General features: G+C 35.4%; 1 protein-coding gene across 3 annotated transcripts; it reads left to right on the forward strand.

Annotated features, from left to right (window-relative positions):
• The first annotated feature begins 1,293 nt into the window (after positions 1 to 1,293).
• LOC131601704 (secretory carrier-associated membrane protein 1-like) lies at positions 1,294 to 16,648 on the forward strand. 3 transcript variants are annotated; one of them, XM_058873572.1, is made up of 13 exons: positions 1,298 to 1,564; positions 2,465 to 2,527; positions 4,626 to 4,727; positions 4,824 to 4,886; positions 5,308 to 5,341; positions 5,424 to 5,546; positions 6,553 to 6,615; positions 6,696 to 6,789; positions 15,306 to 15,351; positions 15,438 to 15,505; positions 15,920 to 15,968; positions 16,121 to 16,186; positions 16,286 to 16,648. In XM_058873572.1, exons 1-13 carry the CDS (start codon positions 1,505 to 1,507, stop codon positions 16,370 to 16,372), a joined length of 918 nt encoding a protein of 305 aa, XP_058729555.1. In that variant the 5' UTR covers positions 1,298 to 1,504; the 3' UTR covers positions 16,373 to 16,648. The 3 variants fall into 3 exon arrangements, with proteins under 3 accessions (XP_058729556.1, XP_058729557.1, XP_058729555.1); XM_058873573.1 differs by lacking the exon at positions 4,626 to 4,727 and having other exon boundaries at positions 1,294 to 1,564; XM_058873574.1 differs by lacking the exons at positions 15,306 to 15,351; positions 15,438 to 15,505; positions 15,920 to 15,968; positions 16,121 to 16,186; positions 16,286 to 16,648 and adding an exon at positions 7,079 to 8,774 and having other exon boundaries at positions 1,294 to 1,564.
• The last annotated feature ends 5,718 nt before the right edge of the window (positions 16,649 to 22,366 follow it).

The raw sequence follows: 22,366 nt of genomic DNA on the forward strand, positions 1-22,366 counted from the left end.
TACTCAAGATAATATAGACTCTCCGCCTTACCTCAAGGTTCAATCTTCCTCTTTCTATTCTCTTTTCTCTTTTCCCCTATTTCTTCTTCTTTCTCTTCTCTTGAGCTTTCTCTTCCTTCTTTTCCCAAAATGAAAGTTATGAGAGGCTAACCTAATCTCCTTACTATCTTTCTCAAATCAAATGGACTTAACTCACTAATTTATCCAATGTTATATTTCTACCACTTAAGCCAAATAGCATATTATCTTATAATTCTCCTAATTACTCAAATAGCTCAATTAGCATAATAACACACAATTAAATAGTTATCATACCAAATAATAATTAAATAAAACAACAATTAATAAAAACACCAAATTAAATAATTAATAAAATAGCTAATAAAATCGGGATGTTACAGATAACATCTAGTTAGATATTATGTATTTATAAATGAACAATAATTTATAAATAAACAAGAAAAGGAAAAAAAAAAACACTCTTCCGTAGATGCATCTACGGAAGGACCTTAGTTTCAAAATTTATGGTGCTTCAGTAGGTGCATCTACGGAATGCCATAGCGTTCATCTCTTCCGTAGGTGCATCTACGGAAGGCACTGAAGCTCAGAAACGTAACAATGACGTAACTCCACTGTTCAATTTCCCGAAAACTCCATTTTTTGGCTTGATCGTCCGTAATAAACCTCAAACAACACCTACATTTTCTCTAAACAATATCTCTAAACCTATCCAATCATTTCTACACCTAAATATCAAATTCTAATTCAATTTCACAAATACTCTAAAATAACTCAAAATTTCAAAAAGTTACCGATTCAAATAGAGATTTGTTTTTAATGTGGACAACGTAGCCGAACTCGGGAGAAAGAAATTTGAAGTTTGAAATTTGGGATTGAGAGAGTTTGAGAGTGTTTGAGAGTTGAGAGTTTGAAATAAAGAGAATGAGAGAGGGGAAAGGTCTGACGCAAGCTATAACGTCAAACCTTCCAGTAGATGCATCTACGGAACATCTACTACGGAAGAGTTCTGTAAGTGCAGCTACGGAACAAAACAACCTTAAATAAAAAAGGTACTTCCAAAGGTGCATCTACGGAAGCACGAAGACATTTTTGTCGATTCGGTGGTACGTAAGAGATTCATAGGGTGAGATGAGAAATTGTCTTCTAATTTCTAAAACTTCCCTTAATTAAATATTTTATTCCAAAACAAATACATCAAAATATTTTAATATTAAAATAATAATTAAGAAAAGGTAAAAAAGTACTTAGAAACGTGAAACGGTGGTTATAAGAGAGAATGCATGAAGCTTTTCCGCTTCGCTTGAGAGTGTAGTGCGCAGTTTCGGCTAAGGAAGAGACAAAATCGGAAAGCGAAACACCCGTAGATTCTATCGCCCTTTCTCTCTGTGTGCTTGTGTGCATTGTGTACGGCACACAAAGCCACTGAAACATCCGCACTAACTCCGTTTTCTTCCGATTCCGAAGATCCTTTCATTCTCCTAGAATGAGTCGCTACGATCCAAACCCTTTCGAAGAAGAAGAGACTCATGTCAATCCCTTTGCGGTTAGTTCCATTTCTTTCCTTTTTGCTTTACTTCATTTTCTGCTCTTGCTTTTTCACGTTTCCTATTGCGTAAAAATGTGGATAATCGCTTTTCGCTTTATCGTTGGAGTTGGATTGAATTTCGATAATCCTCTCAATATTTCTCAGTGATGAACAAAATGTAAGTGTTTGAAATGGTTAATTCACAATTTCTTCAGCGACTGTTCAATTGATATACCTAACAATTTGAAACTTGGAAGCCAGCAAAATTATAATGTATTACATGTAAGATATCTAAAAACCCCTTTGTATGTGCTGCTGATCTGATGTCAATGGATCTGATTTTGTCTTCTAGTACATTGTTAATATTGGCGAGTCTTGCATTGAAGAAACGACTTGAAAATATGTTTATATAAGTAGGAGACATCCATTTTTTTAGGGTTAAATTAGGGGCAATTATTTTTTAAGATAGTAACAGAGTCTATCCAAAATCTATTGGACCATCTGCACTCAGGCCGCTCAAGTCATTCAAGTCATGTTGGATGAGATATGACTTGAAAATAAGTATAGAGCTGAAACATCCCTCACCTTACCGCCTGAATTCGTAGGGCTGAGTTACTCTTAGCTTACCGTTTACGAAGTATGCATGGAAATTAGCTTGTGTTTGATCAGTCATTAGCAGGATCTTGTTTTTCCAATTAGACATATACTTGATGTTTATAGAGAGATTGACATCTCACAGAATTATTACATTTCTCACATTGGATCTTTAGATTCTTTGTAGACGGGTTTCGTGATTCTTAAATAACAATTGCTATTGTTGATTTGAAACTGCAGATATTTAGTTCTTTTTGGTTTGCTTTCGTATTTGAATATTACTTTAAGGATCAAAATATTAAGCATTTTTGTTGGTAATATTAGGATGGGACAGCTAAAAAAGGATCTGGGCAATCAAGTTATGGTGGAGGGGCATTTTACACTACTGTAAGTTTTCCTCATTCTCTAATTGATACCATTATACATTAACATACAGCATTTTGTAGGACAATATTTTGACAAAGGAATCAATGATTGTTTTAGCTTTTTGATACGCATCTTCTATATTTTGATGCAAGGGTTTTAACCGTATTGAGTGTTACTTTAATTTGAACTTTAGATTTTGTAGGATTTCTCCCATTCAAATAAATTGGAGATTTATATTTACTTGATATGCTAGGAAGGACTCATTGGTAAGGTTCCACCTAAGGAAAAGGTTTTAGCTTATTTTAGTTAATGACACATGCTGGTAGTTGTTGATTTGTGTTATTCAATTGTTGAAGTTGATTGCTTGTTGCTGAGTGTCAAAAGGTTAGAAGGATTGGATTCTCTCTCTTTTTTTTATTTGTGGGGTGAGTGAGTCTAATTAAGTTTGCAGCACAAGAACTAATGTTTTTTAATTCATTATTAAGTATGAGTAAGCATGGTAGAAAACAATAACCATTAATACCTATGTAATGCTTAGTTAAATATTAACTTGATTGCAGTTTTTACCCCTTTACCTCTACTGTTAACAGAATTGGTTCCCCCATTTTAAAATCCTCAAATTTTGGTCCTTCTCATAGATATTTGTACTAAATAATAATAATGTGATATGTTGTAAATGACATGACCTATGATTGGATGATGCATAATCATCCAGATTGATTAATTATTTATGTCATTAATTAAATTTTAAAAAAATGAATAATTTCTAAAGTTGAAATTGATGTTTTTACGGGGTTTTCTTGCAATTTCATGGACATTGATCATTTCACATCATTAGATCACATCTCACAAATCTCATCATTTAGCGCTTGAGTTTAAAAATTTGAGGGAGGGACCAAAATCGGAGTAATTTATAATGAGGGACCAATTCCATGAGCGGATGAAAATAGGGGAACCAGTACTGTGGTTAAGCCTAAATTATTTGGAATACTTTCTAAAAATTGGTTGTAGACTTATACATGGAAGACAATTATGTACTCCTATATGGACGCTTTTCGTGGGAGATTATAATAGGAGGAGAGTTCTTGTAGAGAGAAAATGTGCTATTAGGTTTCACTTGGTTTAGCTGTCATCTCCTACTATGCTGGGAAAACCAGAATGTGGAACTCTTGAGGTCTTGAGATAAAACTTCATGCTGAATGGTCACAGAGTCGTTTATTTATTCCCATGAAACTGATGATCATGTGGGTAGTTTGTAGAAATAATGATGTTCTCCTACCATGGAGTGACATGTCATCCGGTTTCTGTAGAGAATAGGGCTTTTGTAATCAATAAGTTGGGTCTAGATCAGGTTCATCTGTTTCATCCGCAACAAAGTACAACGTGAGGCAGGGTTTACTTATTGAAGGATATACACACAACACATTTACTTTCAATAAAGCCCATGAAATGAAAGTAGATGGATGATAAGCATGGTTCTATCTGTTTGTTAGTTTGGTCGACAGTGTATTGGTGGTGGGGTAGTTGGAAGACACCTGTAAGTCCCTTTCCATAGCCAATTGTTAATTTAATTTAGGAGCTGCATAAGGGTTTTATTAAGGTGGAGAATGGCAAAGATGCACTCTCATTGTGAAGTTTGTCTTGGGGGTTAAGCAATGAAGTACACCCAGTTTCAATGGAGGGTTTCTTAAGGCATTGTTGGTTTTGTATTTGGAAAGATAAAATTTGGTCAGTACATAATTTTAATGAGCAGAGGCAGAGAGGCAGCTTTGTGCTTCATAACGCAAAGAGCCGGTTTGTGGAAGTAATTTTTACGACGGTTTCTTTATTTTCTTGGCACTTTTTGTTTCTTTCTTTTATCAGATATTGATTTGGGAGGTCTAGTGTAAATGTTTGGTTGTGATTTCAGACCATTTTTTTCTGATGATGTGTCAAGTGTCAACTTTAAAAAGAGAGCAATCATGTATAAGGGAGCAGTTAGCAACTATAATGATCTGTTGTCCCTTTTTTCTCTTCTCTCTTGGTCTCATTTCCTAAAACTTTGTTTCTTTTCAAACATGAAACATAAAGAAAAAAATTATTATTTATAAATTTACTATGTAATTGTTTGAACTTGAAGAACCCTGGAAGTGTTCCTTCTGCGACCTCAAGGCTTTCACCCCTTCCTCCCGAGCCTTATGATCGTGGGGCAACTATTGACATCCCTCTTGATAGCTCAAAGGTAGCCTGGGTGTGAAAATGTTGAACTATAATAATATCAAATCTATCTGTCTCAACGCTGTTATTGCCCCAAGATTTAATATGTTCTTATTTTTAGGATGTCAAAGCAAAGGAGAAGGAACTTCAAGCTAAAGAGGCTGAACTGAAAAGAAGGGAACAGGTGATACATCCTGATATATTACTTGATTTTTGTTGTTGTTGATATAGATGATATATTTTTGGAACACAAGTAGCACACTTGCAAGTTAGCAACTTGGTTAGTTAGTCATATAATTCAATATAGTTTCTACTAGTTTATATATAGGTGCTGCTGATAAACTATTGCTGTTGATTAATATTAAGGACGTAACTGGTAGCAAGTGGAGTTTATGTTAATTCCTTGATGCGTCCCACTGGCCACTTGCTCTTCTATTAAATGTATTGGCATTTGTATATTGATAGACCTTCTATTGAGTATTGAGTCAGTGTTCTGTACACAAACTATCTCTACTTCTACCTTTCATAGGAAAGTTTATTTGGCCATAGGAATATACTATCATTAGTAGTGCCAGGAAATTGATGTATCTCATGATATGCTGTAGGAACTAAAAAGAAGAGAGGACGCCATATCACGAGGTATTTTAGTTCATCTATTCACAAAGAGTCCACCAAAAACAATTTCTTTATTTTGGTGTTTTACAATTCCTTTTTTTTGCAGCTGGTATTGTAATAGAGGAAAAAAATTGGCCACCTTTTTTTCCCATCATTCATCATGACATTGGAAATGAAATACCAATACATCTTCAGAGGATGCAGTATGTTGCATTTACAACATGGTTAGGTATGTTGAACTCCAGAACTGCTGTCTAAAATGTTTCAGGTCATAACTATCTACGTTCTTGCTGATGATTATTATTATTATTATTAAAACAACAACCAAACCTTATTCTACTAAGTGTAGTCTACTACATGGATCAAACTATGCCATAAGGTTCTATCAAATACCATGCTTCTATCCAACTCATTAATCTCGAGATATTTCTTATTAGTTTTTTTTATAAGTACAGTTGACATTTAGACATACTAGGGCTAATGCTAGGGTAGACCAATCCACTATGTGGTCCATCATGGACCATGGCATCTTGGAAATAAAAATATATTGTTATAAAGTCCTTCAATTTCAATTCCACAGTTTTTCCCGCAAGAAATCCTTATTGTATCTTTCTTCTCCCATCTGCTCTCTCCCCTTTATGTTTACAAAGTTACTTTCACCATAGATGAGAACTATATGAGTCCAATTCTTAGCCCACCTTTTGTGTTGTTGGAGAATGTGTTGTCAACAAAGTTTAGTAAAAAAAATTGAGAAGGAAAGGAGGAACGAGTTTCATTTTAGTAGATATTTTATCTGCAAAATGCATTATTTCTGTGTCGCAACGGATAATGTTTTTTATTTTATTTTCCTTTAGGCGGGGAAGTTTGATCTTCCTTTTTCCCCTTACAACCCATTAAAAGTACCACACCTCCATTTCACTAGAAGTGTATTATACATATTTTAGAATACTTTAGATTATCTTGGATATTATTTTAGGAACGATTTCTATATTTTTATTTTATTCTATTTCATGATTTGTTTCCTAATAATATAATTAGAATTGAACTTAGTAATTGTATAAATCAGTGTTAGTATAGTATCACATCAAACTAATATCAATTGAGATCATTCATAATGTCATGCTCTCTTTCCCCACCACTATCTAAAGCACTAATTTCAACAGCATATTTTTTCTTATTTTCTTTGACTATTGTTGTATTATATCTTAGTTTTACAACTTTGTTATAATCTGCAGGTTTGGTTCTGTGTCTTTTGTGGAATATAGTGGCAGTTACCACTGCTTGGATCAAAGGAGAAGGTTTGTCTTATAACTGAAAATTGGACCATCAATCTGGTTAGGTCATGTTTCATTTTCAAGGGTTTTGTCTTGCCGTGCAGGTCCAACCATCTGGTTTCTTGCTATTATATACTTTATATCTGGTGCTCCAGCATCCTATGTAATGTGGTATCGCCCCCTTTATCGTGCTATGAGGTAGTGTTCAATCTGATTTAACATATATATTTTTTAGTTTAGCATTGAGATATTCATTCGAGATTTTTTCAGCCTAAAAATTGATATATATATATATATATATATATATATATATATATATATATATATATATATATATATATATATATATATATATATATATATATATATATATATATATATATATATATATATATATATATATATATATATTCTAGCTAAGCTTCAATTAATTATGAAACGCAACACTCTACAATAAAAGCAGTTTCTATACCTGGATGATATGCAGGAAGAATGTGAGCCTTCTAACTTCTAAGGCAACTGTAATTATAAGTATTGACACTTTACAATTAAAGCAGTTTCTATACCTGGATGATATGCATTTCTATACCTGGATGATATGCAGGAAGAATGTGAGCCTTCTAAAGCAAATGTAATTATAAATATTGAAAAGCTAGTCAGAACAAAATCACCTTGTCCAATATCTTGATCTTATCTTTTGTGGGAAGGGACACCAAAAGAAGAGGGTGGGTAGAGTGGGTGGATTTTTATTGATGGTTAACCTTCTTCCAATTTGTGAATAAGCAGGACACATAAATGTATTGGTTTGGTATACCAATTCTAAATTCCAAACCAAACTGTGTTTGTAGCATTTTTTTAATCAAATTATTATACTTTTGAATTTTTGTTATGGTTCAATCCTGCTCGGTTTGCTTCGTTTTCTTGGCTGAACTGTACTATACAACAACAACAAGCCTTGTACCACTAAATGGAATCGGCTACATGGATCAAATTCCGCCATAATGTTCTATCCAATACTATGTTTCTTTCTAATTCGTTAATCTCGAGTTTTTTATAGTTTCTCTTATAGTTTTTTTTGGTCTTCTTCTACCTCTAGTTGTTTGACTCCTCTCCGTCTGAACTACTCCTCTTACAACATAATCTACCGGTCTTCTGTCTACATGTTCAAACCACCTAAGCCTATTTTCCATCATCTTTTTTTCTTTAGGTGTTACCCCAACACTTTCTCTAAAATTATCATTTCTAATCTTATCTCGTCTACTCTTTACCACACATCCAACACAACATCCTCATCTCTGCTACATTTACTTTATTCTCGGGTTGATTCTTATGATTAGAATAGGGTGTGATATGTGAATAACAAGCTCATCCAAATCTGCTGTGCCAAATAGTGTTCAAAGTAGTTTCCATAGTATTATTCTGAACGAAATGATCACATGTAAGAGTGTTCAGAGAGGGAGATGTTGTAGTGTTGAACAAACCACCAAAGGTGTAGAGACACCCTATAGAGCCTTGTAAGAGAACTTCAGATTGAGGCATGAGACTTTACCAAACACTTATCAGCATGGGATTCAAAAAGGACATCATTAACCTTAGCAAATTTTCTAACATATATGAGATTTGTTCTAATATCAGGAACTGGTAATAGTTTTTGAAGTTTCATTTGTGTGTGTGCTTTGTGAGTTGAATGAAATTTTTTGGAGCCAATAGATGTTATGGACAAACCTTGACCATTGTCATGTAAAACTTGATTAGAACCTGGTAGAATTTCTCCATCATGAAAGCAGTCTGAATAATTGGTGTAACCTGATGTGTTGCATCTGAATCTGGACACTATTGCCGTGTAGAAGGACTGAACATGGCTTGACTATCATTGCTAGAGCCTATCAGATGGGCCTAAGTTGTCTTGCTTGAGGAATTTGAGCTAACCTAGATGCAAGACTATGTGATGCTCTATTTGCTGAGTGAGAGTTGCATTGATTTGTATTAGGTATCCACTTATTCCATCCTGGCGATGGAGCTTCCTTCCATGCTTGAGAATTATTCCAAGATGTAGGTTCGAGCATCATAGGCATCATGGATGAGTGCCTGTGATAATATAACAAATATTGGCATCTCATGCCTTGGCTTAGAGTTGATCTTCTGACACTAAACCTTGGATATACCTGCAAAACGACCTCCTTTATCCACTGCTAAAAGTATGATGGAGGTGTTGAATTGGATTGAGGTATGCTCTCAGGTGTGAAGACATTAACAACTCCATTGAAATACAAGAGACTAAGAGACATTTGAATAAACCGTGTGTTTTGTTAAGCACTATGGAGACTTTATTATATATAGAGAGATTACAACTAAGTATATGATATAGTCGATGTGGGACTATTCTATATACAAATATTCTTAACACTATATATTTACAAATATCAACACTCCCCCTCAAGCTTGAGCATGTAAGTCAAATGCACCAAGCTTGCCACATATATAATTAGTTCTGGGACTTCGCAGGGATTTTGTAAACACATCTGCTAATTGATCATTGGAGTTGACAAAGCTTGTGACAATGTCACCTGATTCAATCTTCTCTCTGACAAAGTGACAGTCTATCTCAATGTGTTTGGTCCTCTCATGGAAGACTGGATTTGAAGCAATGTGCAATGCAGCTTGATTATCACAAACAAGTGTCATTGGTCTTGCTTCTTCAATTTGAAGTTCTTTGAGCAACTGTTTTAACCAAATGAGTTCACATGTAGCCATTGCCATGGCCCTATACCCTGCCTCGGCGCTTGATCTTGCAACTACATTTTGTTTCTTACTTTTCCAGGATATAAGGTTTCCTCCAACAAGTACACAATACCCAGAGGTGGATCGTCTATCAATGGGTGACCCTGCCCAATCAGCATCGGAGTATCCAACTATCTGAGTATGTCCTTTATCTTCATACACAAGGCCTTTTCCTGGAGCACATTTGATGTATCTTAGAATCCGGACAACAACATCCATGTGTTCTTGGCAAGGAGAATTTAAGAATTGGCTTACCACACTAGCTGCAAAAGAAATGTCGGGACGAGTGACTTTGAGATAATTCAACTTTCCAACCAATCTCCTATACTTTCCTGAGTCAGATAGGGGCTCCCCCGGACTGGGTAGGAGTTTGACACTTAGATCCATAGGAGTATCAGCTGGTTTAGCGTTCAACAAACCTGTTTCTTCCAAAATATCCATAGCATATTTCCGCTGAGAAATCACCAAACCATCTTTAGATTGGGCTACCTCAATACCTAAGAAATAGCGGAGTTTACCAAGACCTTTTGTCTGAAATTGATTCGAGAGATGTTGTTTTAACTGGAGTATTCCTTGCTGATCAATGCCAGTTATGACAATATCATCCACATATACAATGAGATAGATACACCCTTGGGCAGAGTGACGATAAAACACAGAATGATCAGCTTCACTACGGACCATACTAAACTGTTGTACTACAATGCTGAATCTGTCAAACCAAGCTCTCAGAGATTGCTTAAGACCATAAAGAGACCTGTGTAGCCTACAAACCATATGTGAGGACTCCCCCTGAGCAACAAACCCAGGTGGTTGCTCCATATATACTTCCTCTTCAAGATCACCATGTAAAAAGACATTTTTGATGTCAAGTTGATGAAGAGGCCAATGTTGAATGGCTGCAATGGCTAGAAGAAGTCTAATAGATGCCATCTTGGCTATAGGCGAGAAGATATGACTATAATCCAATCCAAAAATCTGAGTGTATCCTTTGGCTACCAAGCGAGCTTTAAATCGATCAGTCTTACCATCTGGACCAACCTTCACTGTATAAAGCCAACGACAACCTACTAAAGATTTTCCAGGGGGTAGAGGAACCAGTTCCCAAGCACCACTGCTTTGAAGAGCATACATTTCGTCAATCATTGCTTGCCTCCACTCAGGGTGATATAATGCTTCACCTGGAGTATTAGGAATAGAAACAGAAGACAAAGAAGACAAACAAGTATACTGCAAAGGGGAAAGACGATAATAACATAAATCAATTTAATGTGGAGAAGGATTTCGTGTTTCACGTATACCTTTTCGAAGAGCAATCGTAGGGCTAGAATGATCGGGAATAATTGGAAATGGGACTGTCGGAAGAGGTGTGGGAGTACTGTCTTGAAGGGGTTCCGGAGTTAACTAGACTCGAAATAACCACGTGCAACGTGAAAAATCATCAATAAAGGTGACAAAATACCTAGACTCTAGTGTAGAGACAATACGCGAGGGACCCCAAACATCGGAGTGAACTAAAGCAAAAGGGGACGAAGCTCATTTATTGACTCGATTGGGAAATTGACTACGAGTGTGTTTTCCTAACTGACACGACTCACAATGTAAATTAGACACCTTAGATAAACTTGGAACCAACTTTTGTAGTTTAGGAAGACTAGGATGACCTTACTGAGCATGGATAGTGAGTGGAGAATCTTTGGCTGAACAAGCCTCAGATGACACTGAGAGGTAATAAAGGCGTTGAGACTCACATCCGACGCCAATCGTCCGTCCCGAACTCCGATTCTGCAGGATAACATTACTGTTAGTGAAGGTGACAATACAATCAAGAGAACGAGTTAAACGACTGGCTGAAAGTAAATTAAATGGACAATTAGGTACATAGAGAACAGGAGTAACAGAGAGAGAAGGTAGAATTTGAACAGTACCAATCCCTTCAGATTGGGTTTGAGAACCATTGGCAGAAGTTATAGTAGGTAAGACACCCGAGGTAGAGAGGGAAGTGAAAAGATTTTTATTACCAGTAACATGATCAGACGCACCAGAATCAAGGACCCAAGGTCCATGAGAGGATGATTGAGAGAGACAAGCAGATGAATTACCAGTGTGTGCAACCGAAGCAGTAGAATATGAGTTCTGATAATTTTGATACCACCTGAGAAAATCATCGTAGTTTGGCGTAAAGTTCTGAGGAGTAGCCATGAGTATCAGATCTGGAACAGTTGCACGGTGGCGAGTGGGGCGCTGGAAAAATCGTCGGGATCGGCCAGATCGGAGGAGGCGTTTCTGCCGGTAGGGTTAGTTTGTCGAAAGGTCGCTGAAAACAATAGCGGCAACAATGGATGGCGACGGCAGTCCGGTGGTGACTGGAGAAATTTGAAAACGGATGCCGGAATGAGTCACGGAAATGTATGGAAGGCAAATCAGAGTTATGACACGGTTTGCCAAAAATTTCTCACCGGAAGATAGTGGGTCAACCGGGTAAAGCACGGTAAAGGGTTGTCTCTCAGCAGGCTCTGATACCATATTGAAATACAAGAGACTAAGAGACATTTGAATAAACCGTGTGTTTTGTAAAGCACTATGGAGACTTTATTATATATAGAGAGATTACAACTAAATATATGATATAGTCGATGTGGGACTATTCTATATACAAATATTCCTAACACTGTATATTTACAAATATCAACCAACTCCTTGAGTAATGTTAACTCAAAGAGGTTAAGTTAACGTGATTTTCTTTACATTTATAGTTAGTTACAAATCTCTTTTAAGACTGTCTAGCTATACTACTCTATTAGTTGGTTTAGTTCGAGTTTGACAAGGAAATTGCGTGTTGGGCGCTGTATCCAACCCGTTGAAAGCTGAACAAGTAGGGTGACAAGTTAGCCAAAACCTGGTCCAATCCAAGCCATGTACACCTTTACATATGTTTCAATATAACCTTTTGTCACTAGTCTTGTCTTGTAATGATTAAGGGGGCCATATGGTTTGTGCTTTACAGTATAAATCCTTCTGTATCCAACATGCTTCTTGTCTCCCTACTTCTCAATAATTTTCCAAGTATCATTTTTTTTTTTATTTCATCACTTGTAGCTTGAGCCCAAATGTTACATTTCAATGCTTCAATAGATCATAGCTTGAGCTCAATTTTACACTTAAATGCTTCTTCCACAGATGATATGATTATCGCAAAACCAATAACTGCAATAAAACTACGACATGGCCTGGAAAGTTGTTTAGAGGAAACATATTGAAAAATATGATATCTATACATGGAGGGGCAAAATCTTGTATCTTTTCTCCAAGCAATGGGTAAATTATTCGGATCAATATCACAAGTATCAGAATTATGAGAATCACCAATATGAGAATCGTTTCCTGAAGCGGACTGAATTTACTTTTTCTTTGATACACTATAATTGGTTTCAAAAGCTTGATTCCTGCAATACATAAGACAATTGAGGAACTGAAATAGGACTAGGAGTAAATTCAAGACTATGACTAGGAGTAGGTTTACTCACACACACCATTGACACAACACAATGGATGATAACTCAACTTTAGAAGTAGACTCAATAGGATTAGGAGTAGATTCACTAAAAATAGGAACTGAAACGAATGTTTTAAGGAAACTATGACTAAGGATTAAAAACTCAAACTCGGTCTTATTCTTTCCCGTTTCAAGATCCCGAAAAGTACAACAACAACCAAGCCTTGTACCACTAAGTGGGATTGACTACATCGATTAATTTCCTCATAATGTTCTATCCAAATTGTTAAACTCAAGATTTTTTTTAATAACTTTTCTTTTAGTCTTTCTAGGTCTTCCACTTTCTCTAGTTGTTTGACTTCTCTTCATCCGATCTACTCTCCTTATCATAGAATCTATCGGTCTTCTCTCTATCTGCCCAAACCACCTAAGTCTATTTTCCACCATCCTTTCCATTATAGGTGCTACCCCAATACTCTACTATTTTCTTTTCTAATCCTATCCAGAGTTATTAATCCAGGCCGCTATCCCGGCGCTCCGTAGCGGAGCAGCACCCTGCCAGGCGATATGAAGGGTGCGGAGCAGGAGATGAGAAAGCGGCCGCTTCAGCCGCTATACCGGATCCCGTGTCGTGGAAAATTCCCGGGCGGAGCGGCTCCGGTTCTTTTTTACCTTTTTTTTACATTTTTCTGGGCAAAATTAACAAAACACCCCTGTGCAAGAGAGAGGTTGAAGAAGAAGTGAAATCTGATTCGTAGAGAGTGAGAGTGAGTGAGAGAGAGAGGTTGAAGAAGAAGTGAATTAGGGTTTCCCAAGATATGATTCATAGACTGAGAATGAGAGAGAGACGCAAAGCGAGAGAGAGGTTGAAGAAGAAGTGAATTAGGGTTTCCCAAGATATGATTCATAGACTGAGAATGAGAGAGAGACGCAAAGCGAGAGAGAGGTTGAAGAAGAAGTGAATTAGGGTTGATTGGTTGAAGAAGTGAGATCTGCGCCATCGTGGAGTTAGAGATAATTAGGTTAACATACTGCATATGTTTTTGCCGGGTAGTGATAGTGTACTAACTAAGTATCAATCTTATTATATATTTATTCAAAAAAATCATATCTTATATTATTTCCTATTTTTTATAACTAATTTTGTATCTATCTATTATCTTAAGATAATATATAAACAAATTATATATTTTTTGAGTCTATTTATTAAATATTTAACTTATTTATTAAAATTAAATTTAATTTGAATCTTTATGTTTTGAATCTTAATTAAGCATTATTCTTTGTTTCACATTATATTTTATGGGTGGTTTATAGATTATTATATAATTATTAGTATACAAAAATTTATCCCGCTATCCGGGATGCCGCTATTCCCACTATTCCCATTCCCGGAGGTTGGCCGCCCCGCTCCGCTATCCGGGATTAACAACTCTGATCCTATCCTTTCTAGTCTTACCACACATCCAACGCAACATCCTCATCTCTGCTACACTTCCTTTATTCTCGTGTTGATTCTGAAGCACTCAATATTCTGTCTTGAAATGTACAATGAGAATGAAACAATATAACTGCACAATAATTATCCTTTGTAGGCTTGTGTATAGAGATAAGGTTGTAGTGCAGAAGGGGACTGCGAAACACATATTTCAATTTAAAAGATTGAATATCAATGTCTACATAACCATCAACTCGAGTATGAGGAACCATTGCAACAATAATATACGAAATGCAGGAAGGAGAAATGCTCTTCAAAAAATATTGAGAGGCAAATGTCAATCGATGAGTGACTCCAGAATCAAAGATCCAAGCATTCTTAGAGCCAGTATCGACAACTTTAAAGGCATAAATTATAAAATTATAATAGATTTATTTTCAGCCATGTTGGTTATTGAAAAAGTGTCTTCGCAAGAGAACAAGATTTTTTTCCTGCAAATAATACTGGTGTGTTAACAATGCACGCGAAATAGATAATGTCCTCAAGATGAACAATGTACACGGATTGAACAGTGTATACGGAATGAACAGTTTGTTCGAAATGAACTGGTGCTCACCTGATGAACAATGTTTGCACTGAACAATCTTTCTGACGAATAGTGTTTCTGGATTTCAAAAAGCTCACAATGAAGGCGGACAAAAGAAATAAACCGCAATCAAGGAGGAAAAAAATAAACTGCAATGATGACGGTTAGAGTTTAAGCCGAAACAAAACCCCCCCTAAAATTTGGAGCTCGTGATACCATGTAGAAAAAGTTTTTCAATATATTTTAAAGTTGTAATTTTCAATACTAAAATTAACTTATTTAAATAGAGATACATCTAAACCTATTTTACTTAATGTACTTAATATGATAAAGTAAAATAACTTTTATAGTCTAATATTTACAATACATATTGTTGTTTCTTTTTATAAATTGTGTACCATCTCACTCTACAGGACAGACAGTGCTCTGAAGTTTGGATGGTTTTTTGTCTCTTACATGGCAAGTTTATATATTTTTTCACTACTCATTTATTCTACACTTATTTTGCTAAGTGCTCATCTTCTTTTTCCGATTTCTACAAGCAGTTGCACATTGGCTTTTGCATTTTTGCTGCAGTTGCCCCACCCATTATCTTTAAAGGAAAATCTCTCACGTGAGTTCCTTCTAATATTGCATTTTATGTTTCTCACTTGGAAACTGATATTATTATTGTGACTGATCTTTAACTGATTTATCTACCGGTGGCAAGGAAAACATCGGGGATTGCTGAAGGATTTTGTGATTGAACTTATTGATTCTCGATTGGGGAATGGATAAACTATTAACCAAAAGAACATAAGTTGGAAATATTTACTCTGCATAATTTCCATGTACTAAAAGATAATAACTACCTGATAATAATAATAATCAGTTTATTGTATTGCTGTGTTAGGTTGGTTTGTATGTTCTCCATGATTTTGACGTAACTCAGCAATATGATCTAAAAAGTCTTTTTCATTTTATTTAATTTGGTATTCTATTTCTGCCCAAACTAATGGTTGTAATATATACTGTTAAATATGAACAGAGGTATTTTGGCTGCGATTGATGTGATAGGCGGCAGTGCTTTGGTTGGGGTATGTTCCAATTACGTAATTCTTAGCTTCTATAGTTTCCAAGTTCCATGGATAATTCAATAGTTGTATATTATCATCTTGTTCCAGATAGGTATATTTTGAAGTTATGATTTCACGATAAATTGATGTTTGATACTTGTGCTTAATTGCAGATATTCTACTTTATTGGGTTCGCATTTTTCTGTATTGAGTCACTGATGAGCATCTGGGTTTTTCAGGTTATTATAATCTCAGCTCTGTAACAGCGGCAACTTGGTATTCTTTTGAATCTTCTTTGTGCCATTTTCTTTGACTTTTGATTTTATATTTACTTGCAGCAAGTATTGATGTACTTCCGTGGAAGTGGCAAGGCTGCAGAGCTGAAGCGAGATGCAGCCAGAGGAACGATGATGGCAGCCCTATGACTTGGCATTAACCAATGTTTTCACCAGTGTTACACTCAAAAGATTTATTTTCTCTGTTACCAGTTCCTCGCACCTTTTGCGCCTTTCTTAATACTTGGACTGTGTTTTTGCTGGCTGTTGGGTTAGGGCTGAATTAAACCATATGATTAAAGAACTTACAGCTGTTGTGCATATATAGAGAACATTGTTTGAGATTGCTCTCTTGACACATGACTAGTCCCACACATTTGTTAAAATGAATTTAAACAATATTCTAAGTTTACATGTTTTGCTGAATCGACTCACATTCAGATTAAGGCACTAAGCAATACTCTTTTATTCATATGCTTTTGGGGTAAACGGTAGTACAGTATGCATCATCTTCATCCGACTGTTCTTCAGTTTGGAGGGATTTTGATTTCGAAGTTTCTTTGCTTTTGATCATTAGAGCACTAAATTTGCTTTTCTTTGATAGTTCATCTTCATTGAGCGCAATGCATAAACTCATGTGAAACCCAGAAGTTCCCCTCATCTTTATAGCATTAAGTTCCTTTACTTCACTAACAGAGGCTTTTCAATAATCTTTTGTTGAAATCACGTAATCATTTATTCAATGTTTTTATAATCTGCCATTTTAAAAAGTTCATACCTTTGAACAAATATGTTGACTTTTGCTTCTCTAAAATGCTGTCTTTGTCCATAGGAAATAGTTAGATTGTCGCCTGGCTGTGATTTTTCATCCACAGTATTGTTGACTTTTGGGTTTATTTTCTTTCTGATGTTACTTTATTTTATTAGTGCTATTTAGTCTTTGATGGAGATGCTTATATTTTGACGAAACCTTTTTATATTATGTTTGAGTTTAAGACTATTATAGGTTATTTATTTTAACTTGAAAAAAAAGAAGCTAGAAAATGGAGCAGGGGAAACGTGCCTTCTTTTATTTTGGAAACCCACAAAAACAAAGAGATGGTTAATTAAAGGGAATTTCTTTTTACACTACACGGAAAAAAAAAAAAAACTTTTGAAAACTCCAAAATGCTCTTCGGAGATGCATCTTTGAATGCATTTCATATTAAATTTTAAGGCGTTTCGGAGATATTTTTTCGAACATATCTTATCAAATTTTAAGACGTTTTGGAGATGTATCTTCGAAAACATCCTATTCACATTTGAATGTTAAATTTAAATATTCAGGGATATTTTTGGACATGTATTTTTGAAATAACTCAGTATATACCACATTGCTGCATCAATTAGTTCACTCTCCTCTTTTCACTGCATAACCAAAGCCCTCCAAAAAATTTCATCCATTCTCAATCTATTTTTTGTCTTCAAACCAAGTTTCAAGTGTTTTATCTTGTCAAAGAGAGCATAAAAAGATACAATTTCAGGTAAACTTTCATCACTTCATCCCCCATTTCCTTGCATCGGAGCGGTTTTTTGGATCAAACATGCGGTTGGCACCTAAGATTTCAAGGGTGAAGACGAAAACATGCTTAAATATAGTCTTGTGCGACAAACACTTATTTCAGAGTTGACGACGCATAAGGAAGCTTACACACGATTGTATAGGAACTAGGAAGGATTTTCAATAAAATTCACAATGCTCTTATTCCAAGTGTTACCAGTTCCGCACCACCTGAAAAGTGGATGTGATTCCCTGAAATGGACCATCTTATAGCAAGTGCATATGATAGAGTGTGTATCAATATGACGAGATATGGTTTCTCGACGACATTTTTTTCATTTCGGAGTTGTCAACCTCAAGACCCATCCAGCCACATCATTTGTATTGGATATCTTAGATCGCTCAATTTTTTTTGATTTATTTGAAATTGCCGTGTCCTATTCCGGCCACGTCAGTGGAGTGGATGACACATTCCGTAAAAGAGGCAGAAAGTTGGCCGAATCACTTTTTGGAAAGGATGGAAGAATTCACGAGGTTGTAGGAGATTGAGAGAGAATCAAATAGGGAGAAGTCAAAGAAAGAACCAGTTTTATGTTGGGTTTAGGGAGGTTATGAATTGATGAAAATTGCATGGATTATTGATTGATTATGTGTTGTTTTGATGTGTGATGATGAATAATGATGCAATTGATGATTAACTGCCTGTATATGATGTTTGGAGTTAGTTTTGGACTCAAATTGGATGAGATCGCAGGATCCGACGCAGACCTGAAAGTCTGTGAAATCGCCAGTTCGCGTCGCGTCCCAGTGTTGGCGCTGCGAAGGCGTACTTGTTTTCTCGTTTCGCGCCGCGTGCATATGTTGCGCCGCGAACGCGTTTGTGTGGTTCAGGTCGCGCCGCGAACCTTGGTTGCGCCGCGTGCTGTAGCGATAGTTGTTTTCTTGGAAAAGTTAAATGATGTGTAACTTTCGAGCACGATGAATCTTACGAGATAGTCTACGTGTTTAAATGATGGAATGAGGTGTGAATCCAATTATTTTTTTAATATGATTTTATTTCTTGGTGAATGATGTATTGTACATATAAGTGATGAGATGTGTTAAATACATGCTATGTTGAAATATTAATCATGTGACGATTTGTTTAATTGGATGATTTATTGTTCACATATATGATGAAATGTGACAATATAAGATGTTGTTTTGAAAAACATTATGATGTGATGATTTGCTGGGAATTATATGATGTTGATTGATTTGTTTTGGAATGATGTGGATACATGTGTGTTCTTCTTATTGATGATGATGATTGATGTGGACACATGTATGTTCTTTAATGATGATGATGATGATGATTGATTGTATTTGAATGATGCTAATGTATATAAACATACCTTGATGATGATGAGGATGATGATGAAATGGGTATTTGATGATGTTACTCATTAGACTTGACGATGGTATAAGTATGTTGTATATGTTGCATTCATTCATGTTCATTGATGATACTGTATCCATAAGGGTGTGTTGGATCAGTGAAGGGCATGATTCTCATTGTGTGGAATCTGTGCTGGCAGGGCCGTATCTTGATGATGTTGGATCGGTCATGGGTTATTCCCATTTGATGAGGTTGGTACCACATGCATAGTGTCAGTTCATACATATGCATACTTTTATAACATGATTGGAAGTATTCCAGTGTTATAAATATTGATGATGTGTTGATTGCGTATTTTGTTGAATTAATGTTGAGTATGATTGTCTGTGTGAAAGGTGTGTTCTGTTGACGTTTGTGTAAACGATGGGTGTTCCTGATAATCTGAATATGATGAAATTGGGTGAATAATATAACTATAATGTGTTGTTATTTAAGATGCAATAACATTTGTTAACTGTGATGAGACTCACCCTTACTGTTGACATTTTCAGATTGAGGATAGCTTCTTTCGACTTGGTGAGAATTAGCTCATAAGTCAGTGTATTAGTGTAGCGTCAGGTGTCATGCTCTGATATTGTAACACTAGGGGAACGCTAGCTTAGAGTTTATGATGATACTCCATCGTGTTGTTATTGTATTAAATTCTGTGGAATATTGTATAGATGATGTTATGCTTATCCGTATGATGAATTTTCTGCTGTGTTAACATGAGATGTTTATGAGTTATGATGAATTGTTCCTTAGTGAAAGCATGACAATGGATTTATGATAAATTTGTTTTAATTGGAATTGTGGCACCCTTGTTTTCATGTTTTACTCTGAATTATTTTATAAATTTCCGTGGGGTTTAGAAGGGTGTTACAATAATCGTGGCGATGAGCTGAGCATGTTACACTTTTGTTTTGTTAAAATTGGTTGAGATTTGAGAAAGTTTGAACTTAAAACCATGGTTGTTGTTGTTGCTGAACGAGGGAGAAGAAGATGGAGTTTGGCTCCATTCTTCATTTTCAAATGTTTGTTTCCTTTTTATTTAATTCAAGTTGTTTTAGTAACGACTACATTGTTACAGCTGAATTGATTAAGTGTGTTTGTGAAGCGTTTCCCTTAGGTATAGGGTTCGAATCCCCATCGCCCCAGATCTTTTGCTCTTTTATTTTTTTTACATTTTCTTCACTTGTTTTACTACTTAATGATCTGGATGGGCCCAATGACAAGCACACGTGCCTGGCCCAGTGGCTAATGTTTTGTGTTGCAATTGTGAGGGCCTGAGTTCAAACCTCACCAAGACCAAAACTTAATTTTTAACACTTGTTTATTTCATTTTTATTTAAACTTTGAAAAATCACTAAAAATAGTAAAATTAATCTTTTTAACTTGATTTTTTTTGGGTTGTTTATTTATGTTGTCTATTTTTATACTATGAATAAAAATCCAAAAAAAACATTATTTATTTTGCCATAAAAAAATTAATCAAAAACAAGTCCTTTTATGTGTTTTAAAATATCAAAAAGTAATTTTCCTTTCAATATTTTCTTCAAATAAATTGCTAGTATTGCTAGTAATTTTCCTTTCAATTCCTTTTTAGAATTTGGTATTTTAATCATTAAAAAATTCCTAAGTTTCAAACCCTAATCCAAAAACTTCTTGATCTTAGTTTATCCATGTTAAATGTGATTTATTTACCTTGATCATTATCTTTTGTCCATGTACATATACTTGTTGATTTTATCCTTGTATTTTTGTACTTTTTATCCATTGTATTATCATTGTACATACTTTGTTTACTAACCCACATGCATAAGATTCATATCCATCATCTATCATATTCATTCATACATGAATTAATCCAAAGGTATTAAACATCCTTGTCCATTATCATTTGAGCTTAAATTGATGATTAACATACTCACTTATTTGTCTTTTGTGACACATGTAACACCCTTCTAAACCCCGCGGAAAATTTAACAAAAATCAGAGTAAACATGAAAAAGGGTATTACAACTCCAATAAAATAAACAAATATTCATGTCATGCCATAAAGGAACAATAAACCAAAAATTATTCAGATATCATGTTAACACAACGGAATATTCTTAACGACTGAATAATTAAACATCCAGAGTCGGAGACTCATGATCCATCCATAAACCATAAACAAAACAACGATTTATCAACCAATCCTAAAATAACGTTCCCAGTGTTACACGACCAGAGCATGACACAAGCCCAACTGACTCTAACAAACTACTTGACGAGCTAATCCTCACCAAGTACACAAGCTACTCCTCAATCTGAAAAATAACCACAGTAAGGGTGAGTTTCATCGGCATTAACAAATGTTATAGGAATATAAACAATACAACTTCATTCATATATTATTCACACAAATTCAATTATTTTCAGATATTATAACAACCTTCATCAATTACAGTCATTCATACCAAAATACACACAAATTGTAACATTGGACAACTTCCATTCATGTTACAATTATACACAACAACCTAATGCAATGCAACTAAATGCACGTGGTACCAATCATGGGATAACTCATCTCACCGATCCACCACAATAAAGATTCGGCTACTTCTCTCACCAATTCCACACAATGGGAATTAGCTACCGTTGTCCCACCACCATAAGGGATACAACCCACAACATGATTATGAAATGCATGCATCACATACCGCATGCTAATCATCAATACCAAACAACTGAACAATCATAATCATCAACTAATGCAACAACAATAGCCACACAATAGTTATGCTATTTTTCAACCAACTCAAATATACATTTTACATCAGCAACACATGTATATTAATCATCAATGACAACCAAGACGAGTTAATAGCCAAAACATTCACCAGTGCATTTGTACGCACAAACCACCGCAACTAATTAAATCAAGCGTTTTAAAATAAAATCGATTCACAACTCAAAAACACTATTTTATTGCGTAAATCGCTCAATTAGATTCACTGTGCTCGAAACGACACATCAAACGGACTAACAATTAAAAAGTTATGCATCGTTAAACTTTTAAAAAGTCCCAAACATCAACAGCACGCGGCGCCAACTTGGTTCGCGGCGCCAACTGAGCATTCCAAAAATCCTTGGCTCCCTGCCATGCTATTCGCGGCGCAAACACCTGTACGCGATGCGA

The sequence above is a fragment of the Vicia villosa genome, linkage group LG5, assembly GCF_029867415.1.
Source record: "Vicia villosa cultivar HV-30 ecotype Madison, WI linkage group LG5, Vvil1.0, whole genome shotgun sequence".
Lineage (NCBI taxonomy): Eukaryota > Viridiplantae > Streptophyta > Magnoliopsida > Fabales > Fabaceae > Vicia > Vicia villosa.